The sequence below is a fragment of the Microtus ochrogaster genome, chromosome 8 (genome assembly GCF_000317375.1).
Source record: "Microtus ochrogaster isolate Prairie Vole_2 chromosome 8, MicOch1.0, whole genome shotgun sequence".
Classification (NCBI taxonomy): Eukaryota; Metazoa; Chordata; class Mammalia; order Rodentia; family Cricetidae; genus Microtus; species Microtus ochrogaster.
The window spans coordinates 56,930,297-56,948,415 of NC_022015.1; the positions used below are offsets into that span (position 1 = coordinate 56,930,297).

The 18,119-nt window shown below is 39.5% G+C and overlaps 1 protein-coding gene across 3 annotated transcripts in view; it reads right to left on the reverse strand.

Annotated features, from left to right (window-relative positions):
• Positions 1-5,862: 5,862 nt before the first annotated feature.
• Rfx3 (regulatory factor X3) overlaps positions 5,863-18,119 on the reverse strand; it is a 256,520-nt gene continuing 244,263 nt past the window's right edge. The window contains exons 16-17 of one of the 3 annotated variants that reach the window (XM_026781166.1): positions 15,796-15,838; positions 5,863-12,962 (exon numbers count right to left, since the gene is read on the reverse strand). In XM_026781166.1, coding sequence (XP_026636967.1) covers positions 12,724-12,962; positions 15,796-15,838 — 282 coding nt within the window. In that variant the 3' untranslated portion in view covers positions 5,863-12,723. The remainder of the gene's footprint in view (positions 12,963-15,795; positions 15,839-18,119) is intronic. The other 2 variants (XM_026781165.1, XM_026781167.1) reach the window with 2 other exon arrangements.

Below are 18,119 nucleotides of genomic sequence, written 5' to 3' on the forward strand. Positions count from 1 at the left end.
TAGAAACGACAATGTCCAATCAAAAGAGAGAATAGAAACAATCATATCCAATCCAAAGAGAGAATAGAAATGACCATATCCAGTCCAAAGAGAGAATAGAAACAATCATATCCAATCCAAAGAGAGAATAGAAACAATCATATCTAATGCAAAGAAAGAATAGAAACGACAATGTCCAATCCAAAGAGAGAGATAGAGGATGAGTGTTGGATGGATGTGATCAAGATACATTGTATAAATGTATAAGATATTAGATTAAACAAAACCAAATTATTTTTTTAAAAGAAAGAAAGCAAAGCATACTAGAACCCTTGCCATATAGCTAGGACAACTCTCAGAAGAAAGTTTATAACTGTGAATGCTTACATTTAGAAAGGCAGAAAAATCTCAAATAAATAACACAACGATACATTTCCAGGTCCTAGGAAAACCATCACAAACCGAGCTCAGAAGCCATGGAGCACAAAATAATAATAATAATAATAATAATAATAATAATAATAATAATAATAGTAATGGTGAGAGTAGATATGAGTGAAATGGAAAATAAAAGAAAGTTACACATAATACATCAAAGAGTTGATTCTTTAAAAAAAAGAAAAAAATGGCACCCCCCCAGCCAAAAAAATCAAAAGGAAGAAAGGGAAGACGCAAATTAATAAAATTAGAGGTGAAGGTGGGTGGGCGTTTACTGCAGGCTTTAATGAAATTCAGACAGTCATTAGGGAGTATTGTGAGAGCCAGCCAGAGGGAGAGAGGATGTGGGAGAGGGCACAAGAGAGAGGATTGAATGAAAGTAAATTATAATGACTTATCCTTACACTCGTGTGAATGGCACGGTGAAACCATTACCTTTAATTCTAACGTAAAAAAGTTAGAATTCTGGGAAACATGCCCGTAGATGATTTCATCCTTGTGACAATATCATGGAGTCACCTACACAAGACAGTGACTACTGTACCACTGGACAATACATCTGCAGGACAATCATAGTTTGGTTTGTCATTGCCCAAGGCATGACATGGTGCATATGTATTTGCAAATATCTTCCTGCGGTTGAAAAACTGTGGCATATCTGAGACTAGCGAGCCTGTCATGGGTGGGAGACCAGAGGCTTTAGGTCACACCAAGGGACTGTAACATACAGAAATGGCAGACGATTTGCATTCATACCTGTCTCCACAGTGTTGTGCCCCCCATCCCCCATTCCTAAACCCAAGGAAGTACGGAAGCCCAAGCAGGAACTGCCTAGGCTAGCTGTGTTAAACATCACAGACGAGACATGTCAGGATTAAATGGAGTGGCAACAGCCTGTGTTTTCTGGTGCGTCCCTGACTAATAACTGGTAGTGAGCTATCCTGCACCCAGTCCTGAGATTTTCATTTAATAACTAATATCTTCTGGGAGCAGAATTGCCCACATATGCAGGGTACTTATTTTCAAATGTCTTTTTTTTTTTATAGCACGTTTTAAAATTAGCTTCCAAACTACTGCATTCCCATAGGGCCTCTTCATATGTCCTTAGTTTTGGCTAACTTACACTTTCTGCTCCCCATCCCCACTTAAAGTCTCCCCTTGGGGGCATATGATGGATCAAGCGCCATCTGCCCTAGAGGGAGCCATTATCTCGTCCAGCTTTCTGCTGAATAAATATATTAGAAAAGATTTTTTTTCCTAGAATAAACGTGGCAATAAGATGATACAAAGCAGGGATCATCTGCATAGGAAAGCCAGGGTGTGGAAGGCACTTAAGCCGACAGACACACTGTTTGCCATTCAATGGAATCGTTCTAGAGCAGGGGTTCTCTACCTTTCTAAAGCTGTGACTCTTCCTTTAATATAGTTCCTCATGTGTGGTGACCCCCAACCATAACATTATTTCTGTGGCTACTCTGTAACTGGTATTTTGCTACTGCTATGAATCATAATGTAAATAGTTTTGGAGACAGAGGTTTGCCAAAGGGGTCATGACCCACGGGTTGAGAAGTGATGTTCACAGTATGGCCAAGTCTCATGCTTTACACGTTGCATGATGAACAATCTTTTTGGCAAATACAACAGTTTATGGGTCGTTCTTAAATTCTGTCATCTCAGAATACATGCCAAAACTGAAGGAAAACCGACTCCTAGTTGCTATTTGTCTCTTAGCAGTGAGAAAAAAATTGAAGTTTCTTTATTTTCTATGTATGGACATCTTGTTTGCATGGCTGTCTGTGCACCATTTGTTTGCATGGTGTTTTCAGAGGCCAGGAGGCAGCATTGAATCTCCTAGGACTAGAGTTATGGATGGTTGTGAACTGTCATGTGGGTGCTAGGAATCGAACCCAGGCCCTCTGGAAGAACATCCAGTAATCTTAATCACTGAGCCATCTTTTCAGCCCCCAAGAACTTAGTTTTGAAGTAAAATCTATCAGTTTGATTTTTCACACATTATATTTGAGGTTTATCTAATTATTTTCCAAGTCAATTTTCATACTTCAAGCACTGATTACAAGATTTATCATTAATTTTTCATACCTTGTATTTGAAATTTTTTCCCCTGTGTTTTCTTCTCCTTTCGCTTTTCTGAACTTTTTTTTACTTGGACACAGTATTTTCTTTTACTCTTTTCCATTAGTATGCTTTTCCTTTTGTCCGGAGGACACATTATGTCTTCATCTCCGAGGAAACAACACAGATACAGCTTCCTATGTCCCCATCAAGTCTGGGATGCTTCCTGCTCCTAGATGGGCAACACACTGATGCGAACCAGGTTTTATCAGCGCAGACAGCTACTGTGCTAGGAGACCTTCAACCTAAATACTGTTTACCATCTAAGTCTCCTCTGTAGTGTGGCTAAATCTTATGGGTTGCAAGTTATACACAAAACAATCTTTCAGTTAAATACAACATTCTCTGGAACATTCTTCAGTCAGTATTTGGTACATGATAAGCATTATTATCATCTTTCTATATCCTTCTCTCTATATGGACATCACTGACAGCCAACAGCTAACCCTTTAGCTGGAGGAGAGATGCTGGGAACAGCTGTTAACCCTTTTCTCTCTGGAGCACTGACATCAGAATGAACAGATGTTAGGTCACATAAAATTCTTTTGCCTTGATCTCTTAGACATAATTCTCATGATAAACTTTTTACTGAAAGTAAAGAAACCTGCTCATGAGTCCATAGACTTGAATCTGAATCTTTCCCCCTCAACTTTGCCAACATTATTTTTCACCAGCATTCAATATCCTATTTTATTAGATTAGATATAAAAGGAGGCTTTTGAATGGCAGTCCTATTTCTAAGAAATCAAGCTTCTCTATAGGCCTCCCATAAGAACAGAAGGACACTACCCCACCCAACGGAAGCTGTGGACGGAGAAGTCTCCTTTTCACCTGCTTACGCTGCTGGTGGATACCATAGTCTAAGCACCAGGGGTGAAGGTAGGGTGGGGGGAGGGGCAGGGGCTCCCTTAACTATGCAGCTTAAAGCACACAGCTCTTTCTCATCTCTCATCAGGCACTGTGGATGCTTTGACGTTACCTGTGACCATGATGGGCACCAAGGAGATCACATTTCTGCTCTCTCGTAGTGAGGATCACACTTCAGTCCTTGTTGGCTGAACAAACAACAAAGCACACCTAGCAAAGATGTGCCAGCACCCACAGAATGTGAGCAATTAGTCAAAGCCTCCATGCCTGAAGGGCGAGGTAGGGGCCAGAGTGAAAAGAAAGCAGCAATTAACTATCAACAGGTGTATGGAGGCAATGAGCATAGAGACCCAGCTGCACCGCTTCCAGGACCTGCCATGCGGTCAGTATTGCCAGGTTATCTGATTCAATATCAGAAATTCACATTACAGAGGTGGAATTACCGTGAGATCTTCAGGCATGGGTATTTAAATTTTTCTAATAACAAATTTGTTAAAAAAAACTAATCTAAATAACTGTCCTTCCTCCCACACGGACACCTCTATTTGTTCTGTCTAGTACTGCATAAGCTTATCACACTGTCCCGTGGTCCAGAGCCCTAATGCAGACCTGCTATAAAGCTGTGTGTTTTATGAGGTGCAGACAATCTGAGTGTAGAAGCAAGACAATTGCAAAAACAGATGAGCCGGCTCTAAAAATAATCTGCAGAAAGCAACGGAGACACTCTATCCCAAATGTTGCTGGAGTAGCTGGAAGTTTTAAAAGGAACTCTTGGAGAGTCAATGGCTATTTTTTGAATGCATAAGGAAAAAAAAATCTCAGGAGCATCTGTGCAGCTAGAGGAAATAATTTTACCTCCTGGAAATTTAAAAATGAGTGAATGAGAAAATAAATTGTGCATTGCCATTGACAGTTCTTTTGAGGCTATTAAAGAAATTAAGATCAAGGATAGGTTTTGTTGGCACAACTTACTTGGTCATGGATAAATACGACCCCAGTTACATTGACCAAACTCCAATCTAGTGATGTTTCTGCCGGGAAATGACAAGACAAGCCCATTTTACAGGACCGCACTATTGTACAACTAGTAATAAAAACAGGCCAGGCACAGGTTCTAGGTGAGAGGCACCTGCCACGCACCTAGCAAATACCGCACAGCCTCATCCAGGTAACATGGAGTTGGAGGTAGGCTCATACCCACATCAGCCCCGTGAATGTGGAAACTAAGTAGAAACGGCTTGTTTCTCATTTGTGATTCTTTGGGCCAGCCATCGAGCCTAGGCTCAGCTGTCAGGCATGTGGCTCATGCTGCTTTGCAGCTCTGACTCAGAAGTGCTCTGGCAGAGACTCCCCCAGGTAGGGGTCAGGGCTTATGAGTTGTTATTCTTCCGGACATGGACTGGAGAGCTGACTTTCAGGCAGAACTGTGAATCAATGGCTAGGGACTAAATGGACAGGGGTCTGAGTGAAACAGAGGGAGAGGCTGGTGGCATGAGGTGTCTGGCAGGAGACACTTATAACCAGAGGGGTCAGGGTAATGATCACCTCAGCTATCAGGGTACTGTTTCTATATTCTGTGTATGAAGGGGCCACAGCTACATGCACGAGACGCAGCAGGAACTCCACAGCACAGACTTCTTTCACCGAGACAGACATGGCAAATACGAGCACTGAGCTGGGGAGAGGAACGTCCTGACGAGATAAAAATGCAAAGATCCGGATACAGCGGTGCTTCTTGGGAGAACACCTGGCAGCTCACAGCATAAGACCTTGCTGTCCACTCAAGGGGAAATTGCTGATGACCAGCTGGGAGCAGAAGCCTCTCAAGCTTCGCATGCATGATGGTGAACAAGAGACCCTGCCTCAAAATGGAATGCTTGGACTGACAGCTGCAGCTGTCGCTGACCTCCGTACGTGAACCCACACAGCCATGCATGTACATGCACATGTATAAGCAGGCACACACAACACACACCAAGCGAGCAGTGGTCTAGATATGCTATGAACTAAGGTGTCAATATTTTACTATCAACTACAGTTGATAACAAGCACCATGCTAGAGAGTCCCAAGAAGATATTCTCCCCTTTTTATTTCTCTTTTATAGAAACCCTCAAAGTTGGCTATTCCCCACTTTAGAAGACTCTAGATACTATGATCTGAAAACAACCAAATGTCCAAAAGGTAAAAAAAAAAAGTAATTTTGACCTTTCTGATGGCAGCGATTACATGATCATTTCCATTCATCACCCACAAATGTACATCCAAGAAAATGTTTCTGCACATATTCAAAGAAAAAGATGGGCAGGGTGTCTTCTTAAGTGCATTAAAATGAATTTTAATAAAGCTATTTCAATTTAAGCAAGGAACTTGAATGCCAAATATCAATGTGAAATGACATAAAACAAACACATTATGAACATGCAGAAGTCTGGATCCACAATGGGAATGCTGACAGCGTCTAAAATCAAACAGCACTCAATCACTAATCTTCTCTGAGAGTAAGATTTGTCCCCTGCTGGGCCTATAATTTTGTTTTCTCTTTTTGTGCTGTTCATGTGTAAATATTGCCAATTTCATTTGACACAAAGAAGGAAAACAACTTAATTTTGTTTCTAAGCTAATGAATGACATGGAGCCCCTTCTAGGGGAGGTGGTGTGATATATGCTTCCTGACAATGATTGGGGGGAAAGACAAGCCATTTCAAATGTTTGTAACAAGGAAACAAATTTATTGATTTTTAAAAGACAAGACACCATTTTGTTTTGAAAAACACAAGAAAGCTAGCCTGAGTTCAAGTCTGAAATATTCAGAAAAAATCCTACTAATATCTTTAGTATGTTCCAGTCATTTGTTTAAACAACACACTAAAAGTTAATATGTATTTTTATAATTATAAAAGCTCCCCAGTTATTGTACAGTATACAATACAAATTGCCCACAAACTAGTATTTAGCTCCTGCCAATCTTGAGAGGACATGGTATACTAAAAGATTTAGCGTTTCTCACAAAAATCACATCAGGAAATACGTATTTACAAAATCAAATACATTATACAAAAAACCATCACATGTTATTCGGTAAAGATGTTTTTAAATAATTAAAAAGTTTATTCAACTGTAGTCCAAAAACTGGAAAAGAACATTACATTATCTCACACATACAATCTCTACAAAAGTTGCTTACCTCATTTACATAATATATTCAGTCGATTGTAAAATAAATGCTCAAATATCTCCTAGTGTTACTATGTTGTGTGCTTGTGGGACTGAAGAATGTAATCTGCCACTTACTAAGTGAAGTTTAAATGATGGCACTTAAAAAAAAATACAGTATTAAAAAAAAAAACCACAACGAAAGAAGTTTTACCTAGAAGGTACGAAAGCCCTGAGTGATAGTGGAGTCACTGATTGGTAAGCGCTACAATTAACCTAATTAAAAGTTTCCCACCTCAGGCACAAATTCCCAAGTGTTCTCAAGGCACTCACTTAAGTTTCTGGAGCCAACGCATTGGTCGCCACCATAGGCCCAATCGATGACGGAGATGAGCAGAGAAGAGAATCTGCTTTGGTACAAAAGATGCTTTTTAAACGAATAGAATTTAATACCTTCCTTAGCGGCTCAGAGAAAATTGCGTATGGTAGGCTAAAACAAGGCAATCGTTTGCTCAGAAATGCTAATTTACTCCGGGAAAATTTACTTGGTCATCAAAAGTCAATCAGAGTTTCATTTTTGCTTTCCTCCCCAAAATCAAACTTCTCACGGAGATTTGTTATCATCATTACTGAACTACATAAATGATTCTTACCAAATATTTCATTACTCAGGGCTTCCAATCCCAACGTCATACTTTATTTAAAAAAAAAAGAAAGAAAGAAAACAAAGGAAAGAAGGGGAAAAGATTCAAATATTAGAACCAAATAAAAGAGACAAAATATTTCTTTTAAGAAGACATATCACCAATCCCTTTAAACAAAAGGAGAATTGATCCTAGGCAGTCACTTTGTAAGCGGCTTTTACTATTTAAGTAAAATTGGTAAACTAAACTCAGGTCTACTGGCACATAAAATCACTAGCAGCAATGGGCAAGGCATGCAAACTGAGAAGCATTTACAGTAAATCATCATGAAGAGTCAAAAGAAGAGAGCTAAAGGAAAACCCTTTGAGGATTGCATGTTGACACACGAGTAATTTGCATGGTCTGACTTCCTCAACTGCCTAAAAAGCAACGTGCGGACACTTGCGCTATGCTACGGATGTCAGCAGACATCGGAATAGGTTACACTCCCTTTTGTGTCCAGCAAGGGCAGTGCGGGCACATAAGCAGACAACACTGCTCTGTGGTCTGTCACACGGGGGAGGACCAGATCAACTGTCCAGAAGTTCCCTCAGAGAAATCAGCAATGTTGTACGCAGAATGACATTCAGAGATATCTGAAGCAGTAGTCACAGCATCTCCCGACAGAAGAGCTCAGAGCAAGGGACTGCCTTGCTCGCCACTCTGTCTCTCTCTGACTTATTAGTATTAACGCATTGGAGCACAGATACTATGATGCCCCGTAAGAATTTCCAAACAGTATTTTATGACAGATGCAACTTCAAAGACCTAACTATCCCAAGTTCAGTTGTGGTTAAAGGAACTCATTTCTTCCTAAGGCTCCACTTACATTTGTACTTTCTAAAGCTAAATAAATGAGATCTTCTGTTTTGGGAAAAAAGAAGAAATGTAACCCTTTATTTTATTATACCTTTTAAAGGCAATCAGGTACCTCCAGTGTGCAGAAATCAGTTACAACATAGGCCTGCACAGGCCAATGTCTGTGTCCTCCTTTTCTAGAGAGTCACATGATGCTAGAAAAGCTGATTTTTGTCTTCTGTAAACAGTACACTTACTTAGATGGCAGTGAATATTTGGGAATAAATATATCAAGCCCTCTTGAAGTAAAATTAAGAGTTGTATATAAAATGCAAGTGTTCGGCATGGAGACACTTTCTTTTCTGACCCCCCCTTTAAAAAACAGTGTAATTAGACATTTGGATATAGAGGCTATTTTACTTTTTTAAGTCTAAATAAATGATCTGAAAGGCTTTTATCCCCCATTGTATATCTTACAATGCTCAAAGGGTTAATACAAGGCATTACAGCAAAGGGCTTTTCTAAGACTAGAACTCAGCACCGAATTAATGCTTCAATTCCAGTCTTATAAAAATCACCAGACTCGCAGAAATACTAGGGTTCTGTTAAGGGGTTTGCTCTACTGTGGACATGGAGGTTGCTCTGACCCAGTCACAGCCCCGTGTTCAACAACACTGCATGCCAGCCCTCCTCCCCCATACTCTGACATGATCCATAGAGATCAGAGAGTTCTGATTTTCATTTCTGGATGGTTTGATTTGCTCAAAAGAATTTGGGGAGAGGGAGGTTATGACAAAGTCAATCTGTTACAGATAACCACTGCCTCACCTTGTGTACAAATGTGACTAGTCAAGCTTTTGACTTTTTACTGTGTCCACGCAATGAGGACCATCACAGTCACACACTTGGTTGTTTTTACACCGATGTTGCAAGCACAGCGTTATTTTAGACATTTCAAATAATAATAATAATCTTTTAAAAACTGAAAATGCATTAAGCACTTCTAGAGAGTGTGTCCATGTAAAAAGGCCCATGAGGACAGCATGGAAGCAGTACTCACTCCTGATTGACATCTCCAGCATTCTGCAAGAACGTGCTCAATTCTGCACATCTACTACAAATCAAAGGCAGTTAATGTTGCACACTACTAACTTTATGTATGCAGCGCAAAAACCATCTGTGTATTTTACCTCTGTTTTTAAAGTACACCATCTAAAGAGAGGTGCATGAACCGTGCTATACAGTACAAGGGAAATCACGAAAAGGAACGCAGATTTCTGAAAAGGCAGTAAGACTCACACAGTCAATCCAGACATGATTTGGATGCAAATCCTTAGTAACTTCGTATCCAAAGGAAATAAAACAGCAAAAACTGGGCCCTGTGTTCCCAGGAGAAGGTTCACCCATTCCACTCACTGTTCACTGGTTTTGGAAGTGCAAATCTTTTGGCTATAATTCTCCAAGTGTTTGCTAATATTAAACAATTCCTATAATATTCGATTGTATTACATGGAGATAGCTCTTCTTGAAATGTACCAATAGCTCATGCACCTCCCTTCCCTTTTCCTCACCAGAAGTGTAGCACTTGATTTGCACTCATGTATTTCAGGACTATCATTTGATTCCAATGTCAAGAAATACCAGAAGTCCTTAAAATCTGTATTGTGTCAGTAAGTCCACAATGAAGTCTCAATGTAATGCAGATTTTTAGAAAAGTCAGTTTCTGGGAATGGAAAATGGAAACAAATCTTAAACGACTACAACACATGTGATTGTTCTAGCTTATGCCTGCATATGAATTACTGTTTTGTTGTCTAATATATTTCACAATTCAAATCCAAAATTGATGTGTGTCCAAGTGTGTACTACAAATAGCTAGAAGTGTCATAAGCCATTGGTGTTCTGTTGTGTGCACTGGTTAGAACTAGCTACACTAGTGTAATAGGATTAATGTTTCTAAATATTTATAGAAGATTTCAGAATATTTTTGGGTCAATTCCAATCATAACAAGGCTTATTAATATCTACTCTGTCCTAATTTAGAATAAACCATGAACAAGTGGAAGAAATGTGGAATTCTGGAGGGCCACTCAGTCCCTCACTCTGATGAGTCTATATCTATCCATTGTTAGCAGATTCCTTTCATGATACAAGTATCTCCAACATTAAATTAAATGAAGCAGTGATACAAATACATTAAAAAAATCAACCAATAAACACAGTGACACCAGTAAATACATTTGGTCCAATACAGACACGACGCCATCTGTTGATGACAGTTAGAGACAGGAAACGGAAAGACCTCAGGAAGGAGAATTAAAATGAAGAGAGCTATATGATGATTTAAATTTTATGTGTAAACATTCTCTAACTCACAATGAAGTAGATCCATGGTCTTTTGGAGCTTATGATGCAGGGGAGGGGTTTACAAATTCATTGCCTTTGGGAATCTTCAGTAAATGAAATCATGCTTGGATGCCAGTGAAGACAGGTGTGAGTAAGTTCCTCGATACAAAATCAGAACCCACTAAAAACTATGTTTATGACATTTTAATGTAAGAAATGCTGTTGATCTTCAGAAGTTTGAGACAATCAGGCAAAAACAGTTTCAATACACTGTGTTTCCTGATAAGCCATTTGTTATTTTTAACTTTCCAGATTGGAGCAGCCTTATCTCCTTAACCACACTGCTCACCCAACTCAACTGGAAAGATGAAGTCTTCATTTTAATACAGGCCTCAGTAGTGATCTAAACATTGTTTTGTGCTTTCCTTTTCTTTTTTGGCTTTATTGATTTCCTTACTTATTGACTTTCACTGATTTATTTTTATAGTTACTTAAACAAAAGAATGTGTCCTATTTTGTTGTTGTTGTTAATTTGAGTTCTGAAAAGAACCTTGGTTTTCATGCAAAATAAAACAAGATGAGCCTGTGCTCTTTAGGGTCTCACCTTCTGACTGTAGCAGACTCCTGCTCCAAGTGTGTGCGTGCATGCATGAGTGAGTGCGTGCGCATGTGTGTGCGCATGTGTGCATGTGTATACAGAGACACACAGACACACAGACAGACATGTAGACTGAAAAGATGCACTTCAATAAGTACCTGCCCATTCTGTTAGCTTTCCAGAATTGTGACTAGATAAGAATAGTCTACAACATATGACCTTTATGTAACATATTTGTATGAAAACTAGCCTGTTAGTCCACACCCTTAGCAATCTGATTTATAATCAAGTGATATTCAGCTCCAAGGATAAAACATAGACAAGTCCACTCCCAATCACTCAGAGAGAAACTGAAGTTTTTGTCTCTTTGTGTTGCTTCATTTTCCCCTCAATTCCCCTTGAAGAACATGCGGCCTGTCCTTACTTCAGGAGTCTGAGCACGACAGGCACACTTTACCAAATGGGTTGAAGAGTTATTCGCGAACAAAATAAACCTTACTAAACCTTAGCTCAGTTCTGTTTTAAGGCACCATGTAATAGCCGAGGTACGATGATCCCTGATGTACATTCTTCAATGGCAATGGTCCATCCAGCCACCTATCCAAATCCTACAGAATCGGGGTCAGCAACAGTGAGGTGTGCCAGTCACACTGCCTTCAGGTTCTGTGTAAAATTTAAATCCATGTACTTTAGAAACCAGGAAATAACAATATGCAGGTCGCTACATTCCTTGCATTCTATACATTTTTTTTATAATAGCAGCATATTGAACTACTATTAGAAAAAAGACCTGGAATAAAAGAAAGTCATCCAAATGGAATAGTTTCCTGTATGTCCAGCTCAGTATAAGTAGCATGTACACTTAAAAAAAAAAAGTCAAGTCATTTTTCAGCTTCAGTATCTAACTATAACAGCCCCACTTAACAGCAGAATGCATCTGTGCAGTGGTCCCAATACAGAATCAGTAGTCTTTAAACAGAGGAATTGGTATGTAAATAATAGTTAAAAGTCAATGTCTAACGGAAGCTTGCATTGTTAACATGGTTTAATAGTTATGTACACAAATTATGTACATATTAGCATAATCTCTTGCCATTTTGTCATTTACCCTGAACTGATAAATGCACAGCTCAATTTTTTTTTCAGAGAAAAATAGATGACCTTCCCAACCCTCTATCATTATAATAAAAACGCTCTGTGTTCTCTCCATACTCCAAAATGTTATCAAAATAGTGTCTTATGGTTCTGTCCAATGAAAAGCACCTTCCAGAAGCAAATTTGATGCATCTGCTGCCAAATGGGCATGCCTCCAGTGTAAATCAAAGAAATTCATTTCTTTTGATATTTCACAGAAGTGCATCTAATTAAAAAACTTACACATAAAATCATACACCAAGACTAACAATCAACAATAAAATATTTTTAAGCTACAAAATGTAAATTACTTTTTAAGTATGAGAAAACAAAAACAATGACATTACGTGTTGTAAAAATCCTTCTTGACACCTGAAACTAAGGGGGAGTGGGGAGAAACTCCTATTATTAAAAGGCAAATAATTTGTGTTAAAAAAAAAAACCTGGAAAAACACATACACCCATTCCATTTCACAACTCCAAAAAGGTAATGTTCAGCACAGACAGACTTTTGACAACAGTCAACCTTTAGGCTTGATAAAATTTCAGCTTAAGCCCAGGGTAAAGTAAGCTGGAGACACTGTTTCGTGCTGTTAGACTGCTGTGTAGGTGTTGCCCGTGGCGCTGCACTGCCGGATCGTCTGCGTGCTCGTGACGATGTGCTCGCTGTGCACGGGGCTCAGGAGGCTGGGCTGCACACTACTCTCCAGGACTGGCTGCATGCAGCCCACTGGGAACGCCTGGCTCAGCTCGGTTTTCTCTCTTTTGGCCTGAGGCTCTGAAGAATCATCCAGGTCTTCATCCATCTCGCTTTCTACTTCACTGCCTTCATCTGCACAAACATCACCAGAAGACATCAACGCATGTTTCAGGATCACCCGAGTATAACAGCTCACTGAGAAACCTCGGCTTTCCCTAGGGGAGGAAACTTGTAGGCTTTCCTCTCGTGGGATTTTATTCCCATCAGTGCTACAGTGAGACAGCCACAATTCTTTCAGAAGTTTGGAATTTTATATAAAATTTCTGTATTGAATAATAGCATAATTTGTGCCATCATAATGTAGTCACTTTGGCATATAATACTGATCTTATGGGGGGGGGCATGCACAAATGTTTGCTGTGTTTGGTCCATGCTGACTTAATGTAGATGAGGCCTGTGCTGCTCCACAGAACCACTACCACACTGTGACTCACCGTCTAACTACTGTGTAACTATTGCTCTACAGACAGCAAACATTAAACTGAATAAATTCTTAATTCATATGCTAAGAAAAAGCAAACTAATGAAGGGGTAATGGGAGATTTTAAACATGCACAAAGGACATCTTTGCTGGAAGCACTAATTCTGTAAATACTTATAATTTGTTTCTGGAAATTAAACATATATATTATTCAGTTTTGCTCCCAAATTTTATTACACTGATATAACTCATTTTTTTCTTTGTGGAAAAACCCCACAAAACTTCATGTTCCACTTGTAGCCAAGGGAAGTCCCAGGGTTAAGAAAGAGTAAATAGAACCAGCTGCACCCCATCAAAAAGATGATGGCACCCAGGAGCCCAAGGCGATGTCCCCAGTTCCTCGGGCAGCTGAGGATAGGGAACCTGAAATGACCCTATCCTATAGCAATACTGACGAATATCTTGCATATCACCATAGAATCTTCATCTGGTGATGGATGGAGATAGAGACAGATACCCACACTGGAGCACTGAACTGAGCTCCCAAGGTCCCAATGAGGAGCAGAAGGAGGGAGAACATGAGCAAAGAAGTCAGGACCACGAGGGGTGCACCCACCCACTGAGACAGTGGGGCTGATCTATTGGGAGCTCACCAAGGCCAGCTGGACTGTGACTGAGAAAGCATGGGATAAAACCGGACTCTCTGAACATGGCGAACAATGAGGGCTTCTGAGAAGCCAAGGACAATGGCACTGGGTTTTGATCCTACTTTATGTGCTGGCTTTGTGAGAGCCTAGCCAGTTTGGATGTTCACCTTCCTAGACCTGGGTGGAGGGGGGAGGACCTTGGACTTTCCACAGGGCAGGGAACCCTGACTGCTCTTCAGACTGGAGAGGGAGGGGGAGAGGAGTAGGGAGAGGGGGAGAAGGGTGGGAAGAGGGGGAAGGAAATGGGATATAATAAATAAATAAATCTTTAAAAAAAAAGATGATGGCAGATCACAAATTCTGGCCTCCATTCTCCTGAACTGAAAAACTCAACTGGAAAACTATGAAACTCATATAGGAGGCAGTAGCAGCTCCACCATGGGCAGGCAGGAAAGGGATGAATGAGGGGTCCCTTTATCCATCATGCTGCAGATAGAAATAGCTCTGAGAAACCAGTCTGAGCAAACTCAGAGTTTTAGATCTATTTGACTTGACCCTGTCATCTGAGTGAGAGGGTCCCTCAGGACAAGCAACAAAGCAAGGCCTTTCTCCAGGTCCTCAGTGCACTTCGATAGCCAGCTGTGCTCCCATTCTGGAAACACACTTGCGTTTTGTTGCAGAAAAGTTATAGTAAGGTACTCTTGGGGTTGATCAAATTCTTTGATTCTTCACTTTATGAAGAAGAGTGGAGGTAAGTGATCACTCACTTAATTTTCTCAGGTTACCACTGCAATTCCACAGGTTGTACCTCTGCAGCAATAACATGCTGGGGGAGACTAACCTTCTCATTTTCCTGCTCTGGTACTAAAATGGAAATTAAGCCAAGAGCAGCACTAACAGCAAGTCAGAGAGGGATATCCAAAGAGCGGTGATACAGACAGACACAGAGGGGCACTCTGGAAACTTTGGGGCAGCACATTTGGGGAAACAGTGCTGCATGTTTTTGCAGACTCCCAAGCCCTACCTCTGACCTCAGTTTCTCTAGAGGCTCTCCGGTAAGAAGGTATAACTGTATTTCTTCCTAGAAAAGTTAATAACTGTAACAATTCTTCAAGTTCCAAGCAAGAAGATGACTATATTACAGTGGTGTTGCTTTCCTGAAAGACATGCCATGATTTAAAACTGCATTGTCATTTTAAGAATTGTTCTTTTAAAATTGGATTGGATTTATGTGTTCTAGTCTTACTCAACTCACCTTTGACCCTTCTATTCTTTGTACTGCATTGTTTTATGGACCATTAGGTTATTCAGGAGGGCACATCATGTACACATGGCAGCAGACACTAGACTGACAATACCATCATAGAAATCTATTTACCCTCTCAACTGAACTACTGATCACTGTGGTTTTACAATACACATCACTGCTACCTCTGAGTTCTTTTGCCATTGAGAAGTTAGCTGACTAGTAAATGGGTAAGCTAAGGGGTCTTTTTCTTGCCTGGCTTTGAATAAAACCCTCTGGTCCAATTTTAGAATATTCTTTCAGAATTATGGCCATGGTCAATAATTTTTTTATTTATAGTGAACTTCTGTGATGAAGTTTAAAGAAGTCTGGAACTGCATTTAAATTCAATTGTCTGCATTCAGTGTATTTCACATGAAGAAGACATGAGGAAACACCCAACAACATCACAAGGGATGCCCAAGGCAGCTAGCTGCTGCTTTCTTCCTGGTCTGCACACTAGAGGATCCCAGAGGATCTCAGTGCTGCAGCCATGCTGCTTCCTCTCACAGGATCTCAGTCAAAAACTCCTTCAAAGTTCTCAGTTCTTACCTTTATCCAGATTTCCAGGAGACACAGCATTTAAATCACCAAACTGCAGAATAACAGACATTTGTGCAATAGTTATTACTTGACAGAATAAAAGAACATTCTATCAGTCTGTGGTAAAAACACCACCCCATGACTTTTTAAAAGTGTGAACTGCTGACCATTTTGCTCCCTAACTAGAAAGGCCACACAATTTTCCAATCAAATGTGTCAAATCTGAAGCTTAAAATATGTTGCAATTGAGCTGTCTTCACCTCTTTGAGAAAGGATAACAATTTTCTTTGGCTTCCATGCTCCATTTTACTTTTATTTCAGTTTAGCAATGAAGAAAGATGCCTGGCTGACCTGGATTGTGATGGGTGTGATGGAATCATTTGGAAGCTCCAGTCAAACTGTATACAGCAGCGCCTTTCCTCATGCGTGGCCAGTGAGTCTGGCTGGGACCGTCACTGCTGGACCACAGCCTTGCAGTTGTGGGGACTCTCATCAGTGAGAGACAGACACAATGGGAGCTCCAGAGCTGAAACAGTCTTTAGGTCACACTGTAAAATTTGAGCCTTCTCTAAATTAATTGATACTCTTATTTACCAAGATACAAAGGCTTCATTTTTTTTTTTTTAAAGAAAGGAAAGGCATTTGCTACAAGCAATGTGAACAAGAGTTCTCAACACTGTGGAACAATTAATAGCCACGGGCATAGATGTTCCTTTCTACTTTGGTTCAATAGCTTGATGATAATTTAACAGCAAGAAAGTACATTTTGAGTCTCTCAGGGGGAACAAAGATAGATACACTAAATAAAAAACTGACTAGCAGAGGTACAAAGCTAATCCAAAAGAAGCAAAGTGAAACGTAAGGCGTCTGCTTTTAGAAAAGATTCCACGGCATTTTTTTTTCAAAGTAGTTATTAGAAATTCAGATTTCTCAACAGACTTAAAAAGGATGAGACAGAAATTCTACTTACATTCGGAAGTTTGCTTATAAAGAGTTCCATGATAGGAGTATATTTTTCATCTACAAGGAATGTCTATAAAGTAATAAAACTGATCTTATTTTGCAAACATGTACATGTTGTTTCTTTCCCCACTTAAACAAACACTATGTCCACAGAAGCTACCTCGGGAACGCATACCTCTGTTCTAAGGTAAGGGTTCTGGAGCAGTCCTCTTTGACAGTCACTTTCAGAGTAAGTTTGTGCATAATTCCAGAAAGTTCGTACTGTCAGCTCACTTTCAATTATGACTCCATATCTCTGTTCACTACATTTGGTCTAGGACTTTATTTTGCTTATAAAGAGTTCCATATTCAAATCAAATTCATCTTTGTCATAGTTCAGGGTATTTATAATAATATATCCCTTTACTCCTTGTGGTTCTTAGCATTACAAAAGAAGATTAAGGAGAGGCATTCCACTCCATCGTTAAGCCACCGTTAAGCAGCTTTACTGGAATAAATGCATAGCTTTTCCAGGTGACTGCTTCTAAGGGAAGGGGCCTCCTGAACATGCAACTCCTACTCCATGTGCTGGAGATGCTGCCCCACTACTTGACAGTTGTATCTTACTGGGCAGCAAATCATAGCTACTGAACTGCTGTTTTGAAGAAGACCCTGAGTGCATGGGCCAAGGTCCTATGTACATTTAAATAAAATTCAAAGTATAAATTATATATGGTTTTTGAATCACAGAATATAAAACAAACAACAAATATTCAAAGGGATTATTTATCCACCTTAGATCTTTGTTAAACATTTAGAACTATAGACAGAGGACATTCAAAATTCAGAATCATTATATTATCATTTAATAATTTTTAGGATCTAGTTCTTGAAATGAGCTGGCAGTCATGACTCTAAGCACATCTCTGCTTATAAAAAAGTGAGGATAGGTTGTATACCCCTTATCTGAATGCTTGGGAGCAAAAGTGTTTCAGATTTCAGACTTTTTACAAATACTAGAATATTTGAAAACATATAATGATTATGGATGGAACTTAAGTATAAACATAAGATTCCTTGGTTTTATGTATAATTTATATACCTAGCCTGATGGCAATTGTAGTATTTTTAAGGCACATAATTTTTGAGTGTACCCCATCACATGATACTTGCAGTATTACAGTGGTACTCAAAACTGTCTTATTTTGAAATATTTTTAAGTTTTGAATTATAGTAGTTCAAATTATAATGCATTTGTTAATTAAAAACACATAAAGGTTTTTCTTAGAAACTCTGCTTAACTTGGATGTGTCTGACTATTTGTAATGATGAAAACAAGCCATCCAACCCAAAACCACCTATTGTTACTGTCATTAGCAAAATAGCACACA